This window comes from Strix aluco, chromosome 4 (assembly GCF_031877795.1).
Source record: "Strix aluco isolate bStrAlu1 chromosome 4, bStrAlu1.hap1, whole genome shotgun sequence".
In the NCBI taxonomy this organism is placed as follows: domain Eukaryota; kingdom Metazoa; phylum Chordata; class Aves; order Strigiformes; family Strigidae; genus Strix; species Strix aluco.
In genome coordinates, this window is record NC_133934.1 from 61,170,933 (window position 1) to 61,190,543 (window position 19,611).

At 43.0% G+C, this 19,611-nt stretch overlaps 1 protein-coding gene across 13 annotated transcripts in view; it reads left to right on the plus strand.

The window, feature by feature from the left end:
- The window catches only part of EPHA5 (EPH receptor A5), a 209,388-nt gene that overhangs the window by 39,114 nt on the left and 150,663 nt on the right, over positions 1-19,611 (plus strand). For 12 of the 13 annotated variants that reach the window (XM_074823321.1, XM_074823322.1, XM_074823328.1 and 9 more), the window contains exon 3: positions 3,097-3,760. In XM_074823321.1, coding sequence (XP_074679422.1) covers positions 3,097-3,760 — 664 coding nt within the window. The remainder of the gene's footprint in view (positions 1-3,096; positions 3,761-19,611) is intronic. The other variant, XM_074823327.1, reaches the window with a different exon arrangement.

Below are 19,611 nucleotides of genomic sequence, written 5' to 3' on the forward strand. Positions count from 1 at the left end.
GAGAAAACATTTAGCACCAAATTAATGGTTGCATTTTTGTTTTAATCCTGCAGATGGGGTTGATTTATATCTCAAAAATATGTGCTGCAGAGAGAAATTATAATATTACACAATTTTTCAGTTGTACTTAATTTTTTTTTTTAATGCCAATATTTTCAGCTAGATGCTGTCTCTTTAATGTGGTGAGTTTTCTTTTTCAATAACCATAAGGTGCTGCATTTCATCCTCTAGTTTGTATTCCGTTGTTGGTTGAAATCCTTGTCTGAGGTCTAGAGTGCCTGGGAAGCTGGGACCAAGCAGAAGGTGCAGGAGCTCTTACCCCCATCCCCTGCTCGTGGAGGGATGTAAAAGTGGAAGGGTGGCAGGCTGCCTGCAGTCCCTGGGGGGAGGCAGACCCCGCTGAAGAGAAAGAAATGGTACACTCCTACATGCAGATAGGAGAGAAGATGGGATTAAATGACAGAGCAGAGATTTTGCACAGTAGTGGCCGGTTTGATAAAATCTGGTTGCTTTTTCCTTGAGGATTATACAGAGATAAGCAGCTTTAGCTCATTAGCACCTCCCTTTCCTCTTGCTCTCTGATGGCTTTAGGTTTGATGGCAGGTGGTGATGGCAGGACTTGCTGTGATCCGGGGTGCAGTGCTTGGAAGTACAGCACATCCTGAAGCCTGAGATGTTAGGTCATGTGCCATTTCTTGCAGCTGAGATTAGACTCTAGCTCAGTTGATGTATTTATGCTTGGACCTTCCTCTTCATGGTGTTTAGTGCTCTCAGTGGATGAAAGCAATCATTGGAATCAATGGATTTAGTTTTTGAAAAAAATGAGCTTTCTTATACTCTCACTAACACAACTCCTGGAGCAGCAATGGAAATGAGCTTAACTTCATAACTCTGGAGAGCATGATGGTCGGGTCTTTGAAAATTGATCTGGCAAGTATTGAAAAAGAGAAGTGATGTTTTTTGATATGCCTTCAAGTTAGGTCACTAATGATATTACAGCAACATCACAGTCATTGCCAACGTCAGTTCTCTGAAAGAAATACACATTAGATGCTCCCTAAATGTTGTACAGAGTTACACTTGTACCTTGTGGCCATCCATACACATCCCCACTTGCTGAAACTGGTCTGAGCAATCTCCAGCCCTCAAATGCTTTTCACCACCTCCTGCTGGAAGTTAACACTTCTCTTTATCTGCTGGTTGATGCGTATAATTGTTCAAGAGATCCTCTGACCTTCAGCCAGAAAAAGCAAAGGTTTAACGTCATTAAGATCTTTCCTGGGCTATATTGGGATGTGCTTACCTGTCTCTCAGGCTGATTTGGCAGGGACCTCTGCCTGGTTCAGGGGAAGTGGAGGGATACCCTCTCTTTTCATCAAATAGAGAATCACCACTGTGATAAAAATAAGACTTTGCATTTGTATAATGTCATGTTAAATGAATCCACGTGGAAGCATGGATGTACAGCATGTTTAGCACTTAAATTAACCACAGTAGTTGAAGAATGGTGTTTTTCTGCTTTTTAATTTCATGTAGCTAAACCCACCCTATTTATTGGAATGTAAAGAAAAAGAAACTAGGTGCAGATTTGTGCTATCTTGCATACTTCTCCTGTGTGTTTTCTCAATGGCTCTGCTCTTCGTAACTGTTAATTGCCTCTCCTCAAAGTTAGGCATAAATGCTGCACAGATCTGCCTAGCTTTTACTGCAGGCACATCTCCAGCTTACTCTGTGGCACTACCAGGAAGGGGGAATTGACAAGTACATGTTAACCACGGTAGGGTCACGGCCTCTTTAACCCCAGGGACACAAAAAGGGTTTAGAAATGAAAATACTGCTTAGCATGACAAAAATGTCTTCAGGTTATGTTCCTCACTCGGAAGACTGTGGTGGTACGTGTGAACCTCGCGCATCGCGGCGGTCATGTCTTGCTGAAATTGAAGAAGTCCCCATTTTCACATCCCAGGTCAGGGAGGAAAGGAAATGCTTTTCTGCTGGTGGCATTTATAACTTATTTTGGACTGTAGCATCAGGTTATGTTTTCATGCCACTTGCTGCCATTTTAATTTAAAATTTAAGAACAGCATTTCCTCTGAAAAAACTTCATCGTTATGTTGGCTCTGAGGGTGTTCCCTGTCAGCTCTGCAATAATGACATCTGGGTTAAGAAGGCTCTCAACTTCATCTCAGGCTGTATTTCCAATGAAAAAAACCCTGACCTTTGGCCTTAGATATGCAGCTTGGAATAGAGCTATTGCCTTGTACCGGAGCACCTTTAATTTATGCTCTGTGCGTTTGCTTTGTGCTGTGTCTGCAGCCGTGACTAGATGCAGGCAGCAATGCTGAGCAGAGGATGGAAGAGGCTTTGGGAATTAAGCCCTTGCAGATGAGCAAGTGTGTGGCCAAAATGAAATGAAGAAACAGTTACTACAATTACCACAAACAGCTGTGAGAAGTTATCTGGAGCACTGCTTAAAAACCTGTGTAGCACACAGTTTGAGATTTGCAGATCCCTGTAACCTTTATTGGAAGTAATCTTCTCTTTGCATGAGCAGGAATTCCTCTGACTAGCATGCTTGGGGAGAGCAAAGGCCCATTTATTTCATATATCACTACTGATTTTCTGGCAGGCTGTTTGGTGGGGGAGAATAGCTTGGAGAAATGTGGTTGTCCTTATTGTGGTGGGCAGTGATTTGAGGACGTAGTAGAAAGGAGCCTGCGGGAGTGGGGACAGATGGACTTGTAAATAGCTTTTTTTCTCCTGTGTGGATGAATTGGAAAAGGTCAGCTCATGCCCCCATCTGCTTTTGTTCCCTAACAAAGTACTAGTGGACAAACCCAGCAGTGTGTTTTCCCACTTCTGAAATGTCTGAAACAAAAGGTTTTAATTAGCATCCTTTTGTATTTCTAAATGTCCTTTTATCTGACTTTAACAGGAATGTATCAAGCCTCTGATATGGAAAACTTTGACAGTTAAAACATCTTTTTCCCCTAAAAGTCCTCATGAAACTCTGAAGCCTAAGGTGCTCTTAGATGGGGAAACTACGATTTTGCGGGAGCTGTAACTCTTAAAGTCATACTTTTCCTTTTTATACAGTGGGAAGAGATTGGTGAGGTGGATGAAAACTATGCTCCGATACACACATACCAAGTATGCAAGGTAATGGAACAGAATCAGAACAACTGGCTTCTGACCAGCTGGATCTCTAATGAAGGGGCATCCCGCATCTTCATTGAGCTCAAATTCACCCTGAGGGACTGTAACAGCCTTCCAGGAGGACTTGGGACTTGCAAAGAGACTTTTAACATGTATTACTTCGAATCAGATGATGAAGATGGGAGGAACATCAAAGAAAACCAATACATTAAGATCGATACCATCGCTGCTGATGAAAGCTTCACAGAGTTAGACCTCGGCGACAGAGTTATGAAGCTAAACACAGAGGTGAGAGATGTTGGGCCCCTAACAAAAAAGGGATTTTACCTTGCTTTCCAGGACGTGGGTGCCTGTATTGCCTTGGTCTCTGTGCGTGTGTACTACAAGAAATGCCCATCGGTGATCCGCAACCTGGCGCGCTTTCCTGACACCATCACAGGAGCGGATTCCTCGCAGCTGCTAGAGGTGTCAGGCATCTGCATCAACCACTCTGTGACCGACGAGGCACCGAAGATGCACTGCAGTGCTGAGGGGGAATGGCTGGTGCCCATCGGGAAGTGCTTGTGCAAGGCAGGGTATGAGGAGAAGAACAACACCTGCCAAGGTAAGAGTTTGCAGGAAGGGTGCTGTGCTGAGGCTGCCAAGATGATGTGCAGTCTTGGCTTTCTTTTCTTCCATGTCCTTCATAACAGGTTGAATTGACAATGGTGGGTTGGGTTCTTACTTCCATTAAGGTCCTTTGGATGACTGTGACAGCTTGGAGAGAGGCCTTGGCTGGGTGTAGTGGAACTTGACAGCTACGTACAGGTCCTTCTGGTGCTTGCAGGGCAGAGCACAAGGAGAATCTAGCATGCCACTATTATCTTTGGAGCACTGTTCTGTTGGGTCCATGAGATGATTGCAATCTTATCTGCTACTTAAAACTTAACATTAGTTTTCCTCAGTATCAGAGTTTTCTTATGAATTTTAGAAGCTTGGTTTCTTTTTTCTGGACTGTACCAGGGAATGTTTGAAGTTAATCTCCCTATGCAAAATGCTTTTTGCTTCTGTATTTAAAGGAGTATGTTTTTCTCTCTTTATCACTCTATGGAGGGGGTGGGAATTTGATGTGGTGTGAGTTGATTGATTTTCATCTCTGGTAAATAGTTTAACACAAAGCTGCTCAGCTGTTCAGAGTTAAACCTAAAGCCCCACTGATAAAAACGCTTCCATATGCGCTGAAGTTTTCACACAAGTATCTGATCAGCATAGGCCTCCTGAATCATTAGGGGCCTTGTGCAAGTATCTGAAGCTTAAGACCTAAAAAAGAATACCTCAAAAGACGTGCAACATACTCGTAGGAGTGTATAATCTCATTTTATGGTTTGTTGTATTATATACTTGTCCATAAAATTTCCCCTTCCGTTGTAAATACGTAACAGGTAACTTAAAGCCAATTTGTACATCGAAGTGGAAAGAAAAAAAGATTTCAATGCAATTTGCTTTTTGCAAAATTTATTATATGTTATCATCAGTCCTGTCTTAATTGCCTTGTACTTGCAGTCATTTAGTAATAGATAAACTGTGGGGTAGGCAGAGGGATTCTGCTCCAACCGAAGCTGGTGTTGCATTTTCTCTTCACCTCACTCCAGGCACTTGTTATTTGGTGTTTGTAGCGTGGTGCAAAGGATAGGTCAGTGCATATCCAAAGCAAACTGTGGCCTTGATCCTTTAGTCCTCAGTCACACACTGTGCCCCTGAAGAGTACATAGTTCAAGTCTCTTCAACAGTTGACTTGGAGAGAAAATGTAGTTATGTTTGTATTTGGAGAAACTTCTAGTAAACAGTACATGGAGTATGCTTTTTGACCAGAATAGTCTTCTTTTGCTGTAGATGTAATCAATACAGCAAAATCTGACTTGGTTTTACTTCTCCTGTGCTAATAAAGATACTTCTCCCATTTAGAGGGGAGGAAGAGTTGGATTTGATGTTTGATACTGCACAAAGGAGCTAAAATCAACATTAGCCCAAGCTGAGGAAATGTAGACTGTCACAGATGAGGGGTGTGGGTCAGAGAGATCAGCAAGGATCTGCTTCATTATGTCTAAAAGTACCATATCCCAAAATAACATGCCCTGGTTGGGTGCTATGTCTAGATGCTGACTTCAGTCACTGTAAGAATTTTTGGAAGAAAGGGATACATCCATTGGTCACTTTTCAAATCTTGCCCTTCCGTGCTGCATGAGCAGCATGGGATATCTCAAAGCACTCTTAAAGATCTCAAAACCAAACAGAAACCAAAACACCAAAAAAAAACCCCACCCCAAACCAAAAAACTGAAGTGGTTTAAACTAGAAACCTGAGACTATCTTTGAAGAGCCTACTGTGCCTGTAGAGTAGTTGGACCTCTGGTAGTGCTGAGATAGCAATCTGGGGTGTGCTTTCAGAAGACCTTAGTGATTTGAGGCTCTCCTTTCCATTTTGGGGTGTGAGTTGGCTTTTTAAATATATTTTTCTTAGTCACTTGAGAGGACAGCGTCTGGCCCCACAACTTATGACTGTGTTGACTAGGACTGTGATCCTATTTTGGAAGCATGAAGATGCTTTGTGGTGGTGTACCCTTGCCCTTCTGCCACAAGGCATACCCACATAAACTACTCCCATACTTCACCTACAGCCTGCACCCTTGGCAGGAGTTTATCACTACTTACTCTAGAGCTGTTAAAGCCATAATTCTTGTTTGTAGAAAGCCCTAAATTCCATCACCAAATCAATGGGACGTTGGGATCTGAGTACTGATGGCAAAGTCTGTTTGAGGGCCCCATTTGGATGTCCTGTGCTTGGCCTGGGTCATCGTGCCAAGCTTCGAGATGCTCAGTTGATAGATGTTCAGCCTTAGGCCATTCAGGAGGTCTGCATTAAGTATGCATGGATGGTTTGGATATTGTTATATTCACAAGGATGAGATTTTTTTTCTAGGACAGTAAAGTTAAACTTTGCAGCCTGTAAGTGGAATAAGTAACACCAGGAAAGGTCCTATGTGCTTGTAGATGCTGCTTTTTTTTTTTTTTCCCCCAGATCCTGACAGGTGTTTAGGAAATGCACTCTGTGCTCCTGGCTGACATAATGATGGTCTTGGCAGTCTGCAACGTAGCTTTGACAAACACTTAAATAACTTCTGACCTTTGGTTTGCAAATCACTTGAGTGCATCTTGCAAGTGGTCCCCCTGCTTGCTTTCACTTAAGCATAAGTAGGTTATTAGTGACCATGCTTTGGGAAGCATTTTCAACCCAGAAGAGCCAGGCTTTGTTTATTAAAATTTTTCCTGCAATGATGACATTTTCCAAGCTCTAGTGTCACGTCTGGACTGAGCAGACTACACTCTCTTATTAGAGGTGATGTAAATCCCAGTCACCCTCACAAACATATGGGAACTATTGAAATCCCTTCTGCCTACAAATCATTAATTGGCAACGATGTTCTGAATTCATCATCTTGTCAGCAGGGTTCCTGCTTGAAGAAGGCACTGGCAGTAACAGCTGAGCAATTTCTCTCACTTGGGACACTGAGGCTGTAAATATGACATGGTCTAATCTCCTTATATAATGTGCTTGCTCTCTCAATTAATATAGGCAGCTAGGTAGCAGTTACTGTAAAGAACTCATACTACTTGGATTTTTACACCTCCTTTGGCAACATGGCCCATTTATCAGCAACTGCTATGGGACAGCTAGAGGTAAATTGTGACTGTTTTGGGACATGTTTATAAAGGACCAGTGTTAAGGTTCATTATTCACAAGAATAAATTGCTGTACTAGTTAATAAGAGAAATGAAAGCAGTTGCTCTGTGAATTTCTACGCTGGTTTCCAGAGCAGTGATTTGGTGCCACTAAAGGACGGATGGTTATTGGCTTTGTCACGGTTCAGCTGGTGCTGTCTGAACGGGTCCTTGAGGAAAATGCCCAGTTTCAAGTCCGTTTGGCCAATTTCAAGTCTCCTAATGGTGGCGTCCTCCTTAGCAGGCAGTACTCAACCAAAGTTGAGGGCCAGATCCTAAAATGCTGTAAAACTTGGTGTAGCACCATTAAAGTCTCTGTCTTTACCCATTTAGGGGTTTGGCCGAACAATTTCTTATCTGCACCAGTCTGTGCTTTCCTTCTTCCTGCATAGGTGAGTTTCATTGTAACTTCAATTTTAGTTGCTTACCGTATACAGCAGGGCTCATCATTGGGTTTGCGTAGAAAATGAATAAAGTCATTGTGAAAAGGGCACCTTCTGGCACTTCTCTTTGTATTCATCCTCACCTTTAGCCCAATATGTTCTCAGTGAGAAGCAAGAAGTGCTTATTTTTATGTCTTCAAAGGCTCTGGAGCCCATGCTACTGGAAGGGAGGGGATGTTGACATGTGAAGCTAATGATACGCAAATACACTTGCAGTGGTGACTTGCTAGTGACCAGGGGGCTGCAGGGTGGTAACTGCGGGTGTAATTGATTTGCAGAGCCTGACTTTTTTTTTTTTCAGCTACTTTTAGAGCTGAATCACAAATTAATTAAATATTTGAGTTTAAAAAAGAGAAAATAAAAACTGCACTGAATGAGAGCCAAGCTGAAAAGGCGAGTAATGAGTTCAGTAGGTCGCAAGGCTCACCTCTACAAGAATCTATGCATGTGGCTACCTGAAGAGACATCAAAAGCAGTACAGCTGGTTTTAGCCAGCTATGAGGTATGGACAAGATTACAGATGTTAGAGGTGGACAAAATAATGGAGGAAAACTCAGTGAAATCTTTCTTCACCTTTGCCACCTTCTGAAGAAGAACTTTGAAACTGAGGGCTGGAGGGAGAATAGGTTGTGGTATGGTTTTTCTGGCTTTAGGAATTTAGGAATTGCTGCCAGAGGAAATACTTGAATATTTTTTTCATAAACCAGCTCTAGAATGTTCAAGCCCTTCTGCTGTCTTAAATACTGATGTTTGTTTGATTATTCTTCCCTCAATCAACTCTGCTGAACATACCTCAATGCATTTACAAAACATTAATTTATTTTTGCTGATTGTTTATTACTTGTGTTGCGATTCAGCTGAGCTCTTGCCAAGAGAAATGAGAATTTCTTACAGACGACAAAGGTTGTGGAAGAACCTCATGTTCACAGCTCTTTTATTCTGGATATAATTAAAACTAATTAAACATAGGTAGCTAACTTATGTGGATCAGAAGTTCACCTGCTGAATTAGTTCTCGGGTGATTTTGTTGCTGGCTGATTGGGGGTGAAGCAGAGTTACTCATCTTCTGAGAGCAATGCAATCAGTACAAATGTTTGAAAGCACGTTCCCAGAGCAGTGATTTGCCCCCCTGTTGATCAGCTATTAGAAGGATATTTGGAGGCAGGTTTAGGGTTTTTTGTGGGTTTTTTTGGGGTTTTTTTTTGGTTTGGTTTTTTTATCTGTGCAGGAGCAGACTGGCAGAGGTAGTGACCCTCAGCTGGTGGGTAGCAGAAGGCACTGTCTGTGGAGGGTTGAAAGGCAACTGAGGGCTTGCAAAGGTGGTGATTGCAGAGCCATACTTGATGACTATTGTGTTTCTGTGTCTGCACAGCAGCTACCCCAGAGGCCTGACTTGTGAATGAAACATATAGCTGATACAACAATAAAAACCCCTGCATTTTTAACAAATTCACTGTGTGTGGTTTCCTCAGGTGACTCAGTGCTTCAGCTCAGCCGTTGCCTTACCTGTCCCCTTATTTCTAGGAAATGGAAACGTGCTGCTGCACAGGTAACCTTATTTTGGAGCTTGAGCTTTTGCTCCGAAGCAGCCAGTGTTTCTGTTTTTGCATCTGATGTAGGCACAGGAGGGGGGCAACTTTTTGTCAACCCACTCCACAACTTGCTTGCCTGCCTCTTCACCTCGGGTCAGCTAAATTCTCACTCTAAACTCCTTGTTATGGATGCTAGAAAGACAGCATACTGCTAAATCCTGCCTGTCTGTGGGAGACTTTCCAGCTGGGACTCATGTGAATAAGACAAGTGTGCTTCTACCCCTGTGGTGGAGTGGAAAGCAAGGAAAGTCCAGGAATAAAAAAAAAAAAATAAAAAAATCTCTTTTTAATTGTTCTACTGGGACGTGATTACATGGCAAGAAAAACATTGATGGAAATACTCAGTATATAGAGAATACTGAATTTGGAAATACAGTTGCCCCTCCAGGGAGTTCTGTGCCCATCATTCATACTTCTCATGTGTTTTTCTGATTAAAAATCAAATTGACTAGGAGTATAGCATAGTAGGTGTTTATATAATTATGAGCTGAAGTGCCTAGTTAATTTTAATTAGGCACAAAACCAACCAGTGTCAGAATAGCTGAATTTTTGGCCACACAGTGTGTATTATCTTTTCAAATGTAAAGAAAATCACTTGAATGATACATTCCAGCAAAAGACAGTTGTCACTGGAGGGGAAATAGGTCTTATTCTGTAGAGGTGTGTGTGCATGTATATATTTAGGTGTATTGTTCTGCAGTTGAAATAATTAACAAGAGCAGGGAAATGTTTTCCACAAATCAAAACTGTGTTGCAACAGGACTGATTAAATATTACTCTCTTTTTTTGTTTTATTTTGCATGTGTATTTGTCTTCATTATAGGAGGCACGGTATCTGTGTATGTGCAATATATCGTGCTTTGCTAATGAGTTGTAACCTTCTGGACTGCCTTGTATGCTTGTAACCCCGGTGACTCTGAAGATCTTTCCTCATTCTGCAGCGATGCTTTTAGGCCATTACTTTGACCAACTTAACCTTACTGTTCTTTGCAGTGTGGCTGCTGTGCAGTCACCTTCCAGAAGGACAGTTAAAGAGTACTTTACTACCCCCCCCCCCCCCCCCCCCCCCCCCCCCCCCCCCAAAGTATAGTTTGAGCAGTGCAAATAAAATAATGTTTAGAAGTGGCTCTGAAAGCGTAACCTGTGAAGGTCATGTTTGCTTCTTAGCCATAAGATATTTTGGGGCAGATCATAGGGTATGCTTTTTAGTCTGGTCCTAGATAACTGGTATGAGCATTATTGAATATAGGGTATCCATTGGTAGCTTAGGGAATTTCTTAAATTATGGTGTGGGAGAGGTGTTGCAGGAGAAAAGGAGTGTTAGCCATGGTGCCATTAGGTTCTTTTGACTGCCACCTTTGACTTTGAATTGCTTGGAAACAGCTCGCTTATTAATTGTGATTTTTAGAAACAATTACGTACTTTGGAGAAATACTGAAGATAAAGTACATAAATGCTGGTTGGCAATGCAGTGAATTTAATTGTCTTGATTTAAGATACGGCTGTCCCCAGCTGCTCGCTCTGTCCCATTGCTGGAAGCTGCTGCTGGCTCTTCAGAACTGGATAGTCTGCCCGTGAGCTGATGTGACCAATGGAGGACTTGTCTTGATGCTCCAGCATGGGGACAAATAAGATGTGGGCACTATCCCTGGATGGTGATCTTTAGCAGAAGGGTGGCTGCAACCTTTCGAACTGCCAAGGGTCTGCTAGAGCTCGTTTGTCAGACACATTGTTCCACCTAATTTATATGGGGTATTAAAATGAAGTTGTACTATTGTGTTTTGTTCATAATTCAGGTTTTCAGTTTTGTGTTTCTTATGTAGAAACATTTAGCAGTAGTTAATGATGTGTTGACTTTTCAATAACAAGCTTTCTCTCTGCATGCTTTACATCTTGACCATTTTAACTTACTTTGGGTTAATATTGAGGTTGAAATCCAGTCTCCACAGAAGGATGCTACAACTGTGCCTTCTGTGAACAGATTTGCAGCTTTTTATTTAATTTCTTTAGCTGGATAAATTTGTATCCAGTATAAGGTAAGTGTTCAGTAGACTGCAATAAGAGTGAAGAGACTGCAACACAGGTGCCTGCAGAAAGAGGTGAATCTGCTCTTCCTGTCAACAGAGATGCCCATTTATTTTGCTGGAAGTTTGCTAATTTTCAATCACTGAAGAAGTTAATCTAGCATAGACACTTTGTCCATGAACACCATGTGGTGAAGGTTGTATTGAGCATGATACTGATGTGCTTCCATTTCTGATTGCCTTCAGGGTGGCTATGGAACAAACTCAAAGAGCAAGGCTAGGTGTTACATAAACCCCAAACCATGTATCCAAAACAGGTTGAAGAAAAAAAGATACAATACTAGGCTTACAGATGTCCCCTATTACTTTCGTATACCTGTCTTATAAAGGTATGTCCTTAAAAAAACAGCTGAGGCTTGAAGAATTGGGAGTTAAGATGACAACTTTCTTGTCACTGTAAATGACAGTCAATCAAGTTAAGGCCAAGGAAATTCCATGTCACCGTGTCTTCCCCCCCTACTCTGAAAATCCAGGCTCTAAGAGCAGCAGATCAGTGGCATTATCAGGACAAATCCACTAGATGGGAGGTGAAACAAGGCTGTCCCTGCCTGCATGGCTCGCAGCACTGCCTGAGGTTATGTTCTTGGAAGCAGGGTGGGTGGGGGAGGATACACATCATCAGAGCATCTGCATCTTCAGCCTGGCATCCTTGTACAGCCACCACCTGTGGTGGTGGTGGGCTCAGCTCCCGTGGTAGGTTTGCCTGGCCAGCGTGGCACAAGAGGCAGCGTCTGCTTGGGATGTGATCCATTCTTGCAGTGAGACTTCATGGTGTGTCCTGAGTCAAGTTCTCATGGTACGCTTTGAGTGGCTTGTTTTGAGTTTCCCTGGCAGTTCAGACCTGACTGTTTCAGTGTGAGGAAAGAAATAGTTAATACAGACTACTAAAACCATTTTCAGGTCATACAAAGGGCTTTTGGATCTTGAAAGATCTACTTTATGAAGTAGGTCAGAGTCGCTATTCCCCATTTAACAAATGGCAGCCTTGTGCCAGAGGCTGAGTTGTTCAGTGCCAGCCAGAGGTTAGGGCCTGAACCGGGGCTCCGAATGTTGGTCCTGTGCTTGATCCCATGTGCTCTTTTTATGGTCTTAGACTAACCTAAAACCCTTGTAAGATAATTCATCTCCAGGTGGATTAATTGGGAAATGACAAACGTTCCTCTAGAGCTGAAATTTGGACAGAAGTTGTCTTTGCAAAAGGCTTGCTTTTGTACTTCAATTAGATGCTTTCCTTCAAAAAAAGGTTTGGCCTGGAGGTGCATTTTCTGAGCAGCACTCTCATGTCAACTGGAGCCTCTGCCTAGTGTGGGAGCTATGCCAAGGAGTCCATCTCTACCCGAAGGTCCCTTCTGCTGCCAGAGACTCAGCATTATTGAGTACCAGACCCTCTGTGTATAGATAAAAAAGCATCCCTTGCTCCAGAAGACTCTCCAGTCCCTCTGCACGTGTGTGACTAGTATTACTTGAACAAAGTGAGCATGCCTAGGGAGCCAGCATGATCTTTATTGAACTCTGGAGTCACGGTTAGCATACACCAGGTGAAATGGCTGCCTCCTGCGTGGTCATAAGGGTCGCTCTGCTACAGTACTAATTCCCCAAATAATGCATTAGAGATCTTACACTGTATCGGACAGTCTGTCAGCCCATTGCAATGGTGACAGAGGTCACAGCGTTGCCTTCAAACCCTGCCTGGAAAGGAAGCTTTTTAATTACTGCAGAGTCAAAGGAAAAGCTGCTCCCTACAATCGTGGGGAATGTGCTAATTTGGTATTCAGCTGAAGCAGACTGTGGGTTGCAGCTTCCCAGCTCAGAGCCGCTTTGCATATAGCCTGCAACCCAGACAGAGCCAGGACCATGGACTTCATTACTGCTGGGGCTCTGTGTGCGTTCGAGAAGCGCCAGCGATGATGGGATCTTGGGATAGGAGCCAGCGTTTTATTAGTATAAATCCAAGGCAATTGGGCATGTTAATTACTGGAACAAATCCACAGCAGGGAGAAAAGGGTTCAGGATAAAGGGGAGGTGCCATGGTTAATTGCCAAGATCCACGGATGCCCTGTGACCCTGTGCTGGTGGCATTTCCTGAATTGCAATAGTTGACTTGCAGCAGATTAAGTATTATCTCTCCAGGAAGAAACCTCTAGAGCAAAGGTCTGCAGAGGGAATTTGAGGTAAAAACTGCTAAAGGCTCACAGAGTATTGTGTCAAAACCAGTCATGGGACCCTCCAATACCAAGTCAGATGCTGCTCAGGGCTTTTGAATGCATGTGAGTGTGCTGGTAAGCATACAGATGATGGGATTTTGCTCTTCCTGTCCCACCTGGTTTTGGGACTGCTTTTTGCCCGAGCACTTGATGCTTTCAGTGCCAGAGCAGGTGATCGGCAAGAGACTCATTCTAGAAGTGAAATGCACGGAAATGGCTACACGGAAAAGGCAGGTGTTTGTCTTGCAAAACAATCTTTCCCTCTCTGCCTACCCAAAGTCCTCAGGCTCAAATAAAAGCTTTACTCCCCTTCCCATGCACAAGGCTGGCCTGTATTATTTATTTATTTATAAAGCCTTTTTTTTTTTTTTTTTTTCAGAAGAGCTTTTACATTATTTTTCTTTGCTCTCACAGTTCAAGCATGATTTAATATGTCAAAACTAGTTTGCTTATCTGGCCTTGATTGTCTTGCATACTTCCACTAAAACAGGGCAGTCATCCTTCCAGGCATGCTGCTGCCCAGACAAATGAAGTGTCACGGCAGCTAGGACCTGCTGTCGTGTTGTGACAGCAGTAGCATCTTCCGACAAAGCCGGCAGCAGGGAATTTAGACGGGGGTAATGCCTACAGACACAGCTTGGGTCAGAGCAGTGTGGGCCCACACAGGCAGATGCAGAGACAAGCTTATGCTTGAGAGACTTAATCGATCATTCATGTGTAAAGGCATTTCAGTCCAGATTGAGAGTCTAGCTAGCACCAGAGAAAGAAACCATCCTGTTGGTGCCTGTGCTGGCGAGCCTGGCAGAAATTGTACTCGGAGCCCTTGCTGCAAGGTAGTGCTGCCAGACTAATACATCTGGGTGCAGGTTTCCTGGCAGAAGTGAGTTGCAGTGTGATCTTGTGCTTTCTGTTGTCAGTGGGGATTTTATCATTGATTTTGGTGTGAGGGAGATGATAATCCTTTATAATATATTCTTAATAACTAAATGATTTCCTGGCCTAGATCTTTATTAAGTTTTGCACTGACTGCCAGCAGAGCACAGCCTATAGGGTAGAAATTTAGTTCATAATAATTGATGTAACTCAGATCAGACCTATTTCTCCGTAAATGGTCTGATTCTGATCTCCAAACCTCCCAAGTATCAGAGTTTCTGTCTCTTTGTAGTTGTTACTTTCTCATGTCATGCAGGGGGACACAGGCTAAAGTTCAACCATGTGTTTTCTGCACTGCGCTCCATTGAAGAGAGTAGGGAAGAAGTTTTGAGTCATTCCTCTTACTACAGTTTAAAATGGCATGTCAGGCCTTTGAGCCTGCTTGCAGGACTTGGTGCATCATAGGAAGCCTTCCCTAAGCTGCTGCTGTGGTGCTGTGAGCTCAACTGAGTCTTGCTCTGCACTCGACATCCTCATCGTTGATGTCTTTGGGCTCTTGCCTCCTGGATGTGTCAGTATCATGATACTCAGCAGTCAGGTCAGACATCTGGTGCTTTTTTGCTAGTGTGCTATATGGGGTTTTCAGTCTCTGGTGTGTGGGATGGCTGCCAGCTGGAAATCTGGTGACTGGGGACAAGTGAAATGATTGTGTAAGTATGTCGTTGACTCAGCTCTGAACATGGCTAATGGCATTGACAAGAGCTGTGTCATCCTGATGGTGAAGGCGATGGTGCACTGGCTCTGAAATGTAGCATGTTAAGTGCACTGGTAGATGGGGGGCAGTGCCTCCTGCCAGACCCTGCCCTTCCAAAATATTGTAGGGTACTGTTTGGTTTGGTGGCCTCCCAGCAATTCCCAGGGCAGAAGGGTGCTTGGAGAGAGCCAAAAAGTCTGGTTTTGGGTTTTCTTTCTGCAAGATAAGACTATGCTGGATCAGCTGTTGTTACATAAAGCAGTTGGCCAGTGCTAACCTGAAAACTTGATCCCATGACTATGTAAACTTACAGTTGAATGTATGCTCTTACAAAAGGTGTTTATCAAGATGCTTGTGCATGATGATGCCTTCTGTATCTTTGGTTATGCCTATATGTGCAAGTAGTTTGCTGCACTTTGTGCATGCTGTGCACACGACTGAGAACACAGTGTTTCTGATGTGGCATGTGTGTTTAATACCATGTGTAGCTTCAGCTAACAGGAAGATGAGTATTTTACAAGAAAAGACCAGACCAAACTAGAGTCAGTGTTTTCAGGTGGAGGCATTTGCTTTTAGGTTGGTCGCATAAAAACATTAGCTTAAAGTTCCAGTGTTCATTTTCAGCAAGACTGTTGTAAAGCGTTTTGCCACTCTGATCAAGGAGAACGCTAGGCTGTGCAACAGTTGTGCTGCAGTTATGTCCATGGGACACCTGAGTCTTCAGAGGCATTGTGGGATTTAGTCAGAGGCATGTTGTCACTGCCTGCGTGCTGCTTGCAGATGGGTGAGGGCCAGTGGAAAGTCAAGCTAGTCCATTTCTCATTGTGCAGTCCCCTTCTGTGTTTTGCATTGTGTATGTGTATGAAAACAGTGTGGGCTGTGAATACAGAGAAACAAAAATATTCTTTCTGAAAGTTTATTGAGCAAAGGCTTCTGGTTTAACAAATTCAAATTTTACATGTTCCAAAGACTGATTTCCAGATGCCATTGGGAAAAGTGTCGGGCCACATTCAAATTAGCCTTATTGTTCTATAATATCTTACTGGAGTACAAGGTTAATTAGTACCATAGGCAATATGCATTATTCATCACAGTAATCAGGCTTTTCTGTTGGGCTGTTGTATGTTACAAATGTTTTCCTTTCTAATAACAAATCCTTGATATATTATTTTCATATTTAATCCTACCAAATCATATTTATGATATATAAATTATGTGGGCACTCTGATGCTGATGGAAAACATTTCAGTTGTCAAAAGCACTGTAATTTTAATGTTTAACTCCTGGCTTGCTTGGGCATAGACCTCCAGGACCATGGGAGGTACAAGATGATTTTATTAACATCCATCTTCAATCTGACTCAAACTGGGGATAGCACTAGTGATGCCAGTTTTACATCAGTAGTGTTTTCAATGCGATTTACCAGGAGTATCTCATTGCAGGCGTGAAGTGCTGAGGTCATGTTGCTGCTATGGCACTGTGGCTGCTTGCAATATCCTAGCATAGATTTCAATCATCTCCAGTCCCACCCAGAGGGTTGCAGCTGGGGAAGGCTATTTCTAGCAGGTCTCTGTCAAGCACAAGGGCTAAATATGAGGTGCCCTTGACTACCCCCCACTGCCAGGGTCCCTGCTTTCCTGCAGGGTCCCAGGCACTGCAAGCAGGAAGATGCTGGCTGACGGGTTTGCCCAAGGTCTAGTGAATAGTGACTTTTAGTTGCAAAGGCTGTTTGTGGTGCAGAGGGTTTGGCCTTTCTTTCTCAGTTCAAGAAACCAGCACTACTTCATCCTCAGCCAGTAATGAGTCCACTAGAGAAGAGTCATGTAGGAGAAAGATTTACAAAGTGCTGTGATTCATCTGATCCTTCCTTTCCCTAAAGGCAAGCACTTTCACCCCTGAGATCTTGCTGCCTTCCTTGTCCAGCATTCTGGAGGCTGAGTCATGCCCATATCCTGAGATTATGGTGGTGCGGGTGCCTATAGCTTCCAGAGCAGCACGTGGAAAATACGGTGAGCTGCAGTGATCCCTCTCTGCCACAGTGCCTACTTAAAGAATAATATTAATCTGAAAGATCTTTGAGAGGTCTTTCATTGTTGCTTTCCAGCTCTGACATTTTGCCCTGGCTGTCTTCTGGAGGAGTTTTCCAGCCTTCTGTCAGCTGTACACACATGTATTAAGTGCGTAGATAAGAGGGAAGACTGAGACACAAAGGCTGGGTGACTTGTTGAAGGTTCCGCAAACCAGTTTTGATGGAGTTGGGAGGCTCGGGCATCCTGTTTCTGCCACTCTTGCTTCAAGATCATTAGCAATTCCTCTAATCTGTCTTGCTCTCCTGAGAAGAATTTAGGCATACACTTGCTTTCTAACATAAGATGGTGTAGCCTCCTTGCTCAGCTGGACATGTCTTGCAAAGTGATGCTGTGCTGTCAGGGCCTGGGAGAGTAACTTGCACTGACATGGCTGGAGGATAAATATGGCAGAATTTCACCTTAAATAGCCTGTGGCAACAAATCCACTGCACTACACCAGCCTTGATGAAGCGATGGCGAGGAATGCTCAAGATTCCTTTGCGTTGAAATCAGTAAGCAACTATTTCCTGGCATCCCTGACTCACTTCCCTTCTGCCCCTCATGTTTTGTATGTGCATTGTTTTCCCTTGCGGAGTTTCCCTTTAGTAGGAGCAGAGCACTTGACTTAGGTGACTGCTACGCTGCTTGCTGCCTCCTGGCTGGGACAGAGAGGAATTTCAGGGGCACAATTTTTGCAGTCTAACGCTGAACACAATGTTGGTTTTGTGTCAGATAACAGAATTGAACACGTGCTTTCAAAGTGAGTACTCTGCAGTGTCTGGGGCTTTCTGGGGCAGTTTCGAAACAGCTTTTCAGCAAGAAGAGGCGGGTGGATAAATGCCTAAATTACACTTGTCTATCAAACAACTGGCAAATGTCTCTGGTCCTTGATTTAGGTGCTATTGTGATATAAACAAATGAGCAGTCACAGGAATGTAAAGAGGTGATGATGAGTATTATTCTTTTCCCCTGATTATTACCCACTGCTTTAAAACAAATAGCTGAGATGCCTTTCAGGAGACCTCTGCTCTTGCATGAAACTGCATTTGTAGAGTAATTTGGATTGCTTCAGGTTAGAACAGAAGGGTACACACACAGTGTTTGCTTAAAAGTTGATTATAGGCAGCAGAATAATAAGTAAATTGTACCTAAAACATAATTATGTAAATCAACAAAAGTGGAATGGCTTTGTCAGCTTAGTCTTTAAGAGTCTCATCAATAACTTATGAGCTTCAGTAAATGCACAGTGCTTGTATTCTACTTTGTTGCACATTGTTATGACATAAAGGCAAAGGAATTTAATTTTTTTAAGAATTCCTTGGGACAAAAAAAAATTCACAGCAATCACTGGTGTGTCTAGTATTGTGTTGTAGATCAGTGTGGTTGAAAGTATTAATGAGAGAAAATCTGTGGATGCTGCATCCACAGATATCTGAAATAGCTTGTAGGGACAAAGACTAGACTCTGTAGCTGATAAATAATAGAAGAGCTTTGCTCCTCTATTCCCCTCCCTTTTCTTAGGTTTACATGACATGAAGTGCTACTTGGAAAAATAGCACGGTATTCAGTCTGTATGGGAATATAACAAAAGCCATCGTTGTTCCAGAGAAGAAATATATTTCTGTTATATTTTGATTTTTGAAGTAGTTGGTCTATAGGTATGAGTCTGATGGGGAGAAAAGACTGTTAATTGCCACAACTGTGGCATGGGTGGAAAGAGAGCCATTAAAAATACAAACAGCACATGTACCTGATGGCCCCACTGAAGGAAGGGGAGGTCTGTCCCACCAAGCAGCTGCTCAGAAGGGAGCTGGGGTTGGAGTACGATACACCAGGCAAGCTACTGACATGATGTTTGGCATGCATTGTGGTGACTTTGTGGTATCTTTTTCTGATACTTTTATTCCATAAATGTTTTACATCTACTTATTAAAGGAGGATGTGGTGCTGACGCTAGGTGGGACTGACCCATGATTTTCTGAATATAACTCCATAAGCTCAGGTTTATTCTTTTTTTTTTTAGTGCTAGAAATTAATTTTTTTTCCTCTAGTGACAGCAGGTGATTAACTTCTCCTAGATGCTTTAAAAACCACCATGTTTAAAAATGTTTTGAATCTTAATTTCTTGGAGAAGAAGAATCAGGTCCTACTTTAAATAGATTGTTTATGTTTTGTAAAAGGCAATAAAGGAAATGCCATTTTAAAGACCAGGAAATCATAGAACAACATTATGTTAGTAGCACTAACACGTGGCTCACATGGCCTTTCCAAAACCAGCGGTCCTGGCTGACCGGGTTGGTCCTGACAGATTGGAAATTGGCCAATGTGATGCCCATCTGTAAGAAGGGTCGGAAGGATGATCCAGGAAATTACAGGCCTGTCAGCTTGACTTCGGTGCCTGGGAAGCTGATGGAGCAGCTCATCCTGAGTACCATCACACAACACATGTGGGACAACCAGATGATCAGGCCCAGTCAGCATGAGTTTATGGAAGGCAGGTCCTGTTTGACAAACATGATCTCCTTCTACGACAGGGTGACCTGCTTATTGGATGAGGGAAAGGCTGTGGATGTTGTTTACCTTGACTTCAGTAAGGCCTTTGACACCGTTTCCCACAGCGTTCTCCTGGCAAAACTGGCTGCTTGTGGCTTGGATGGGCACACGCTTTGCTGGGTAAA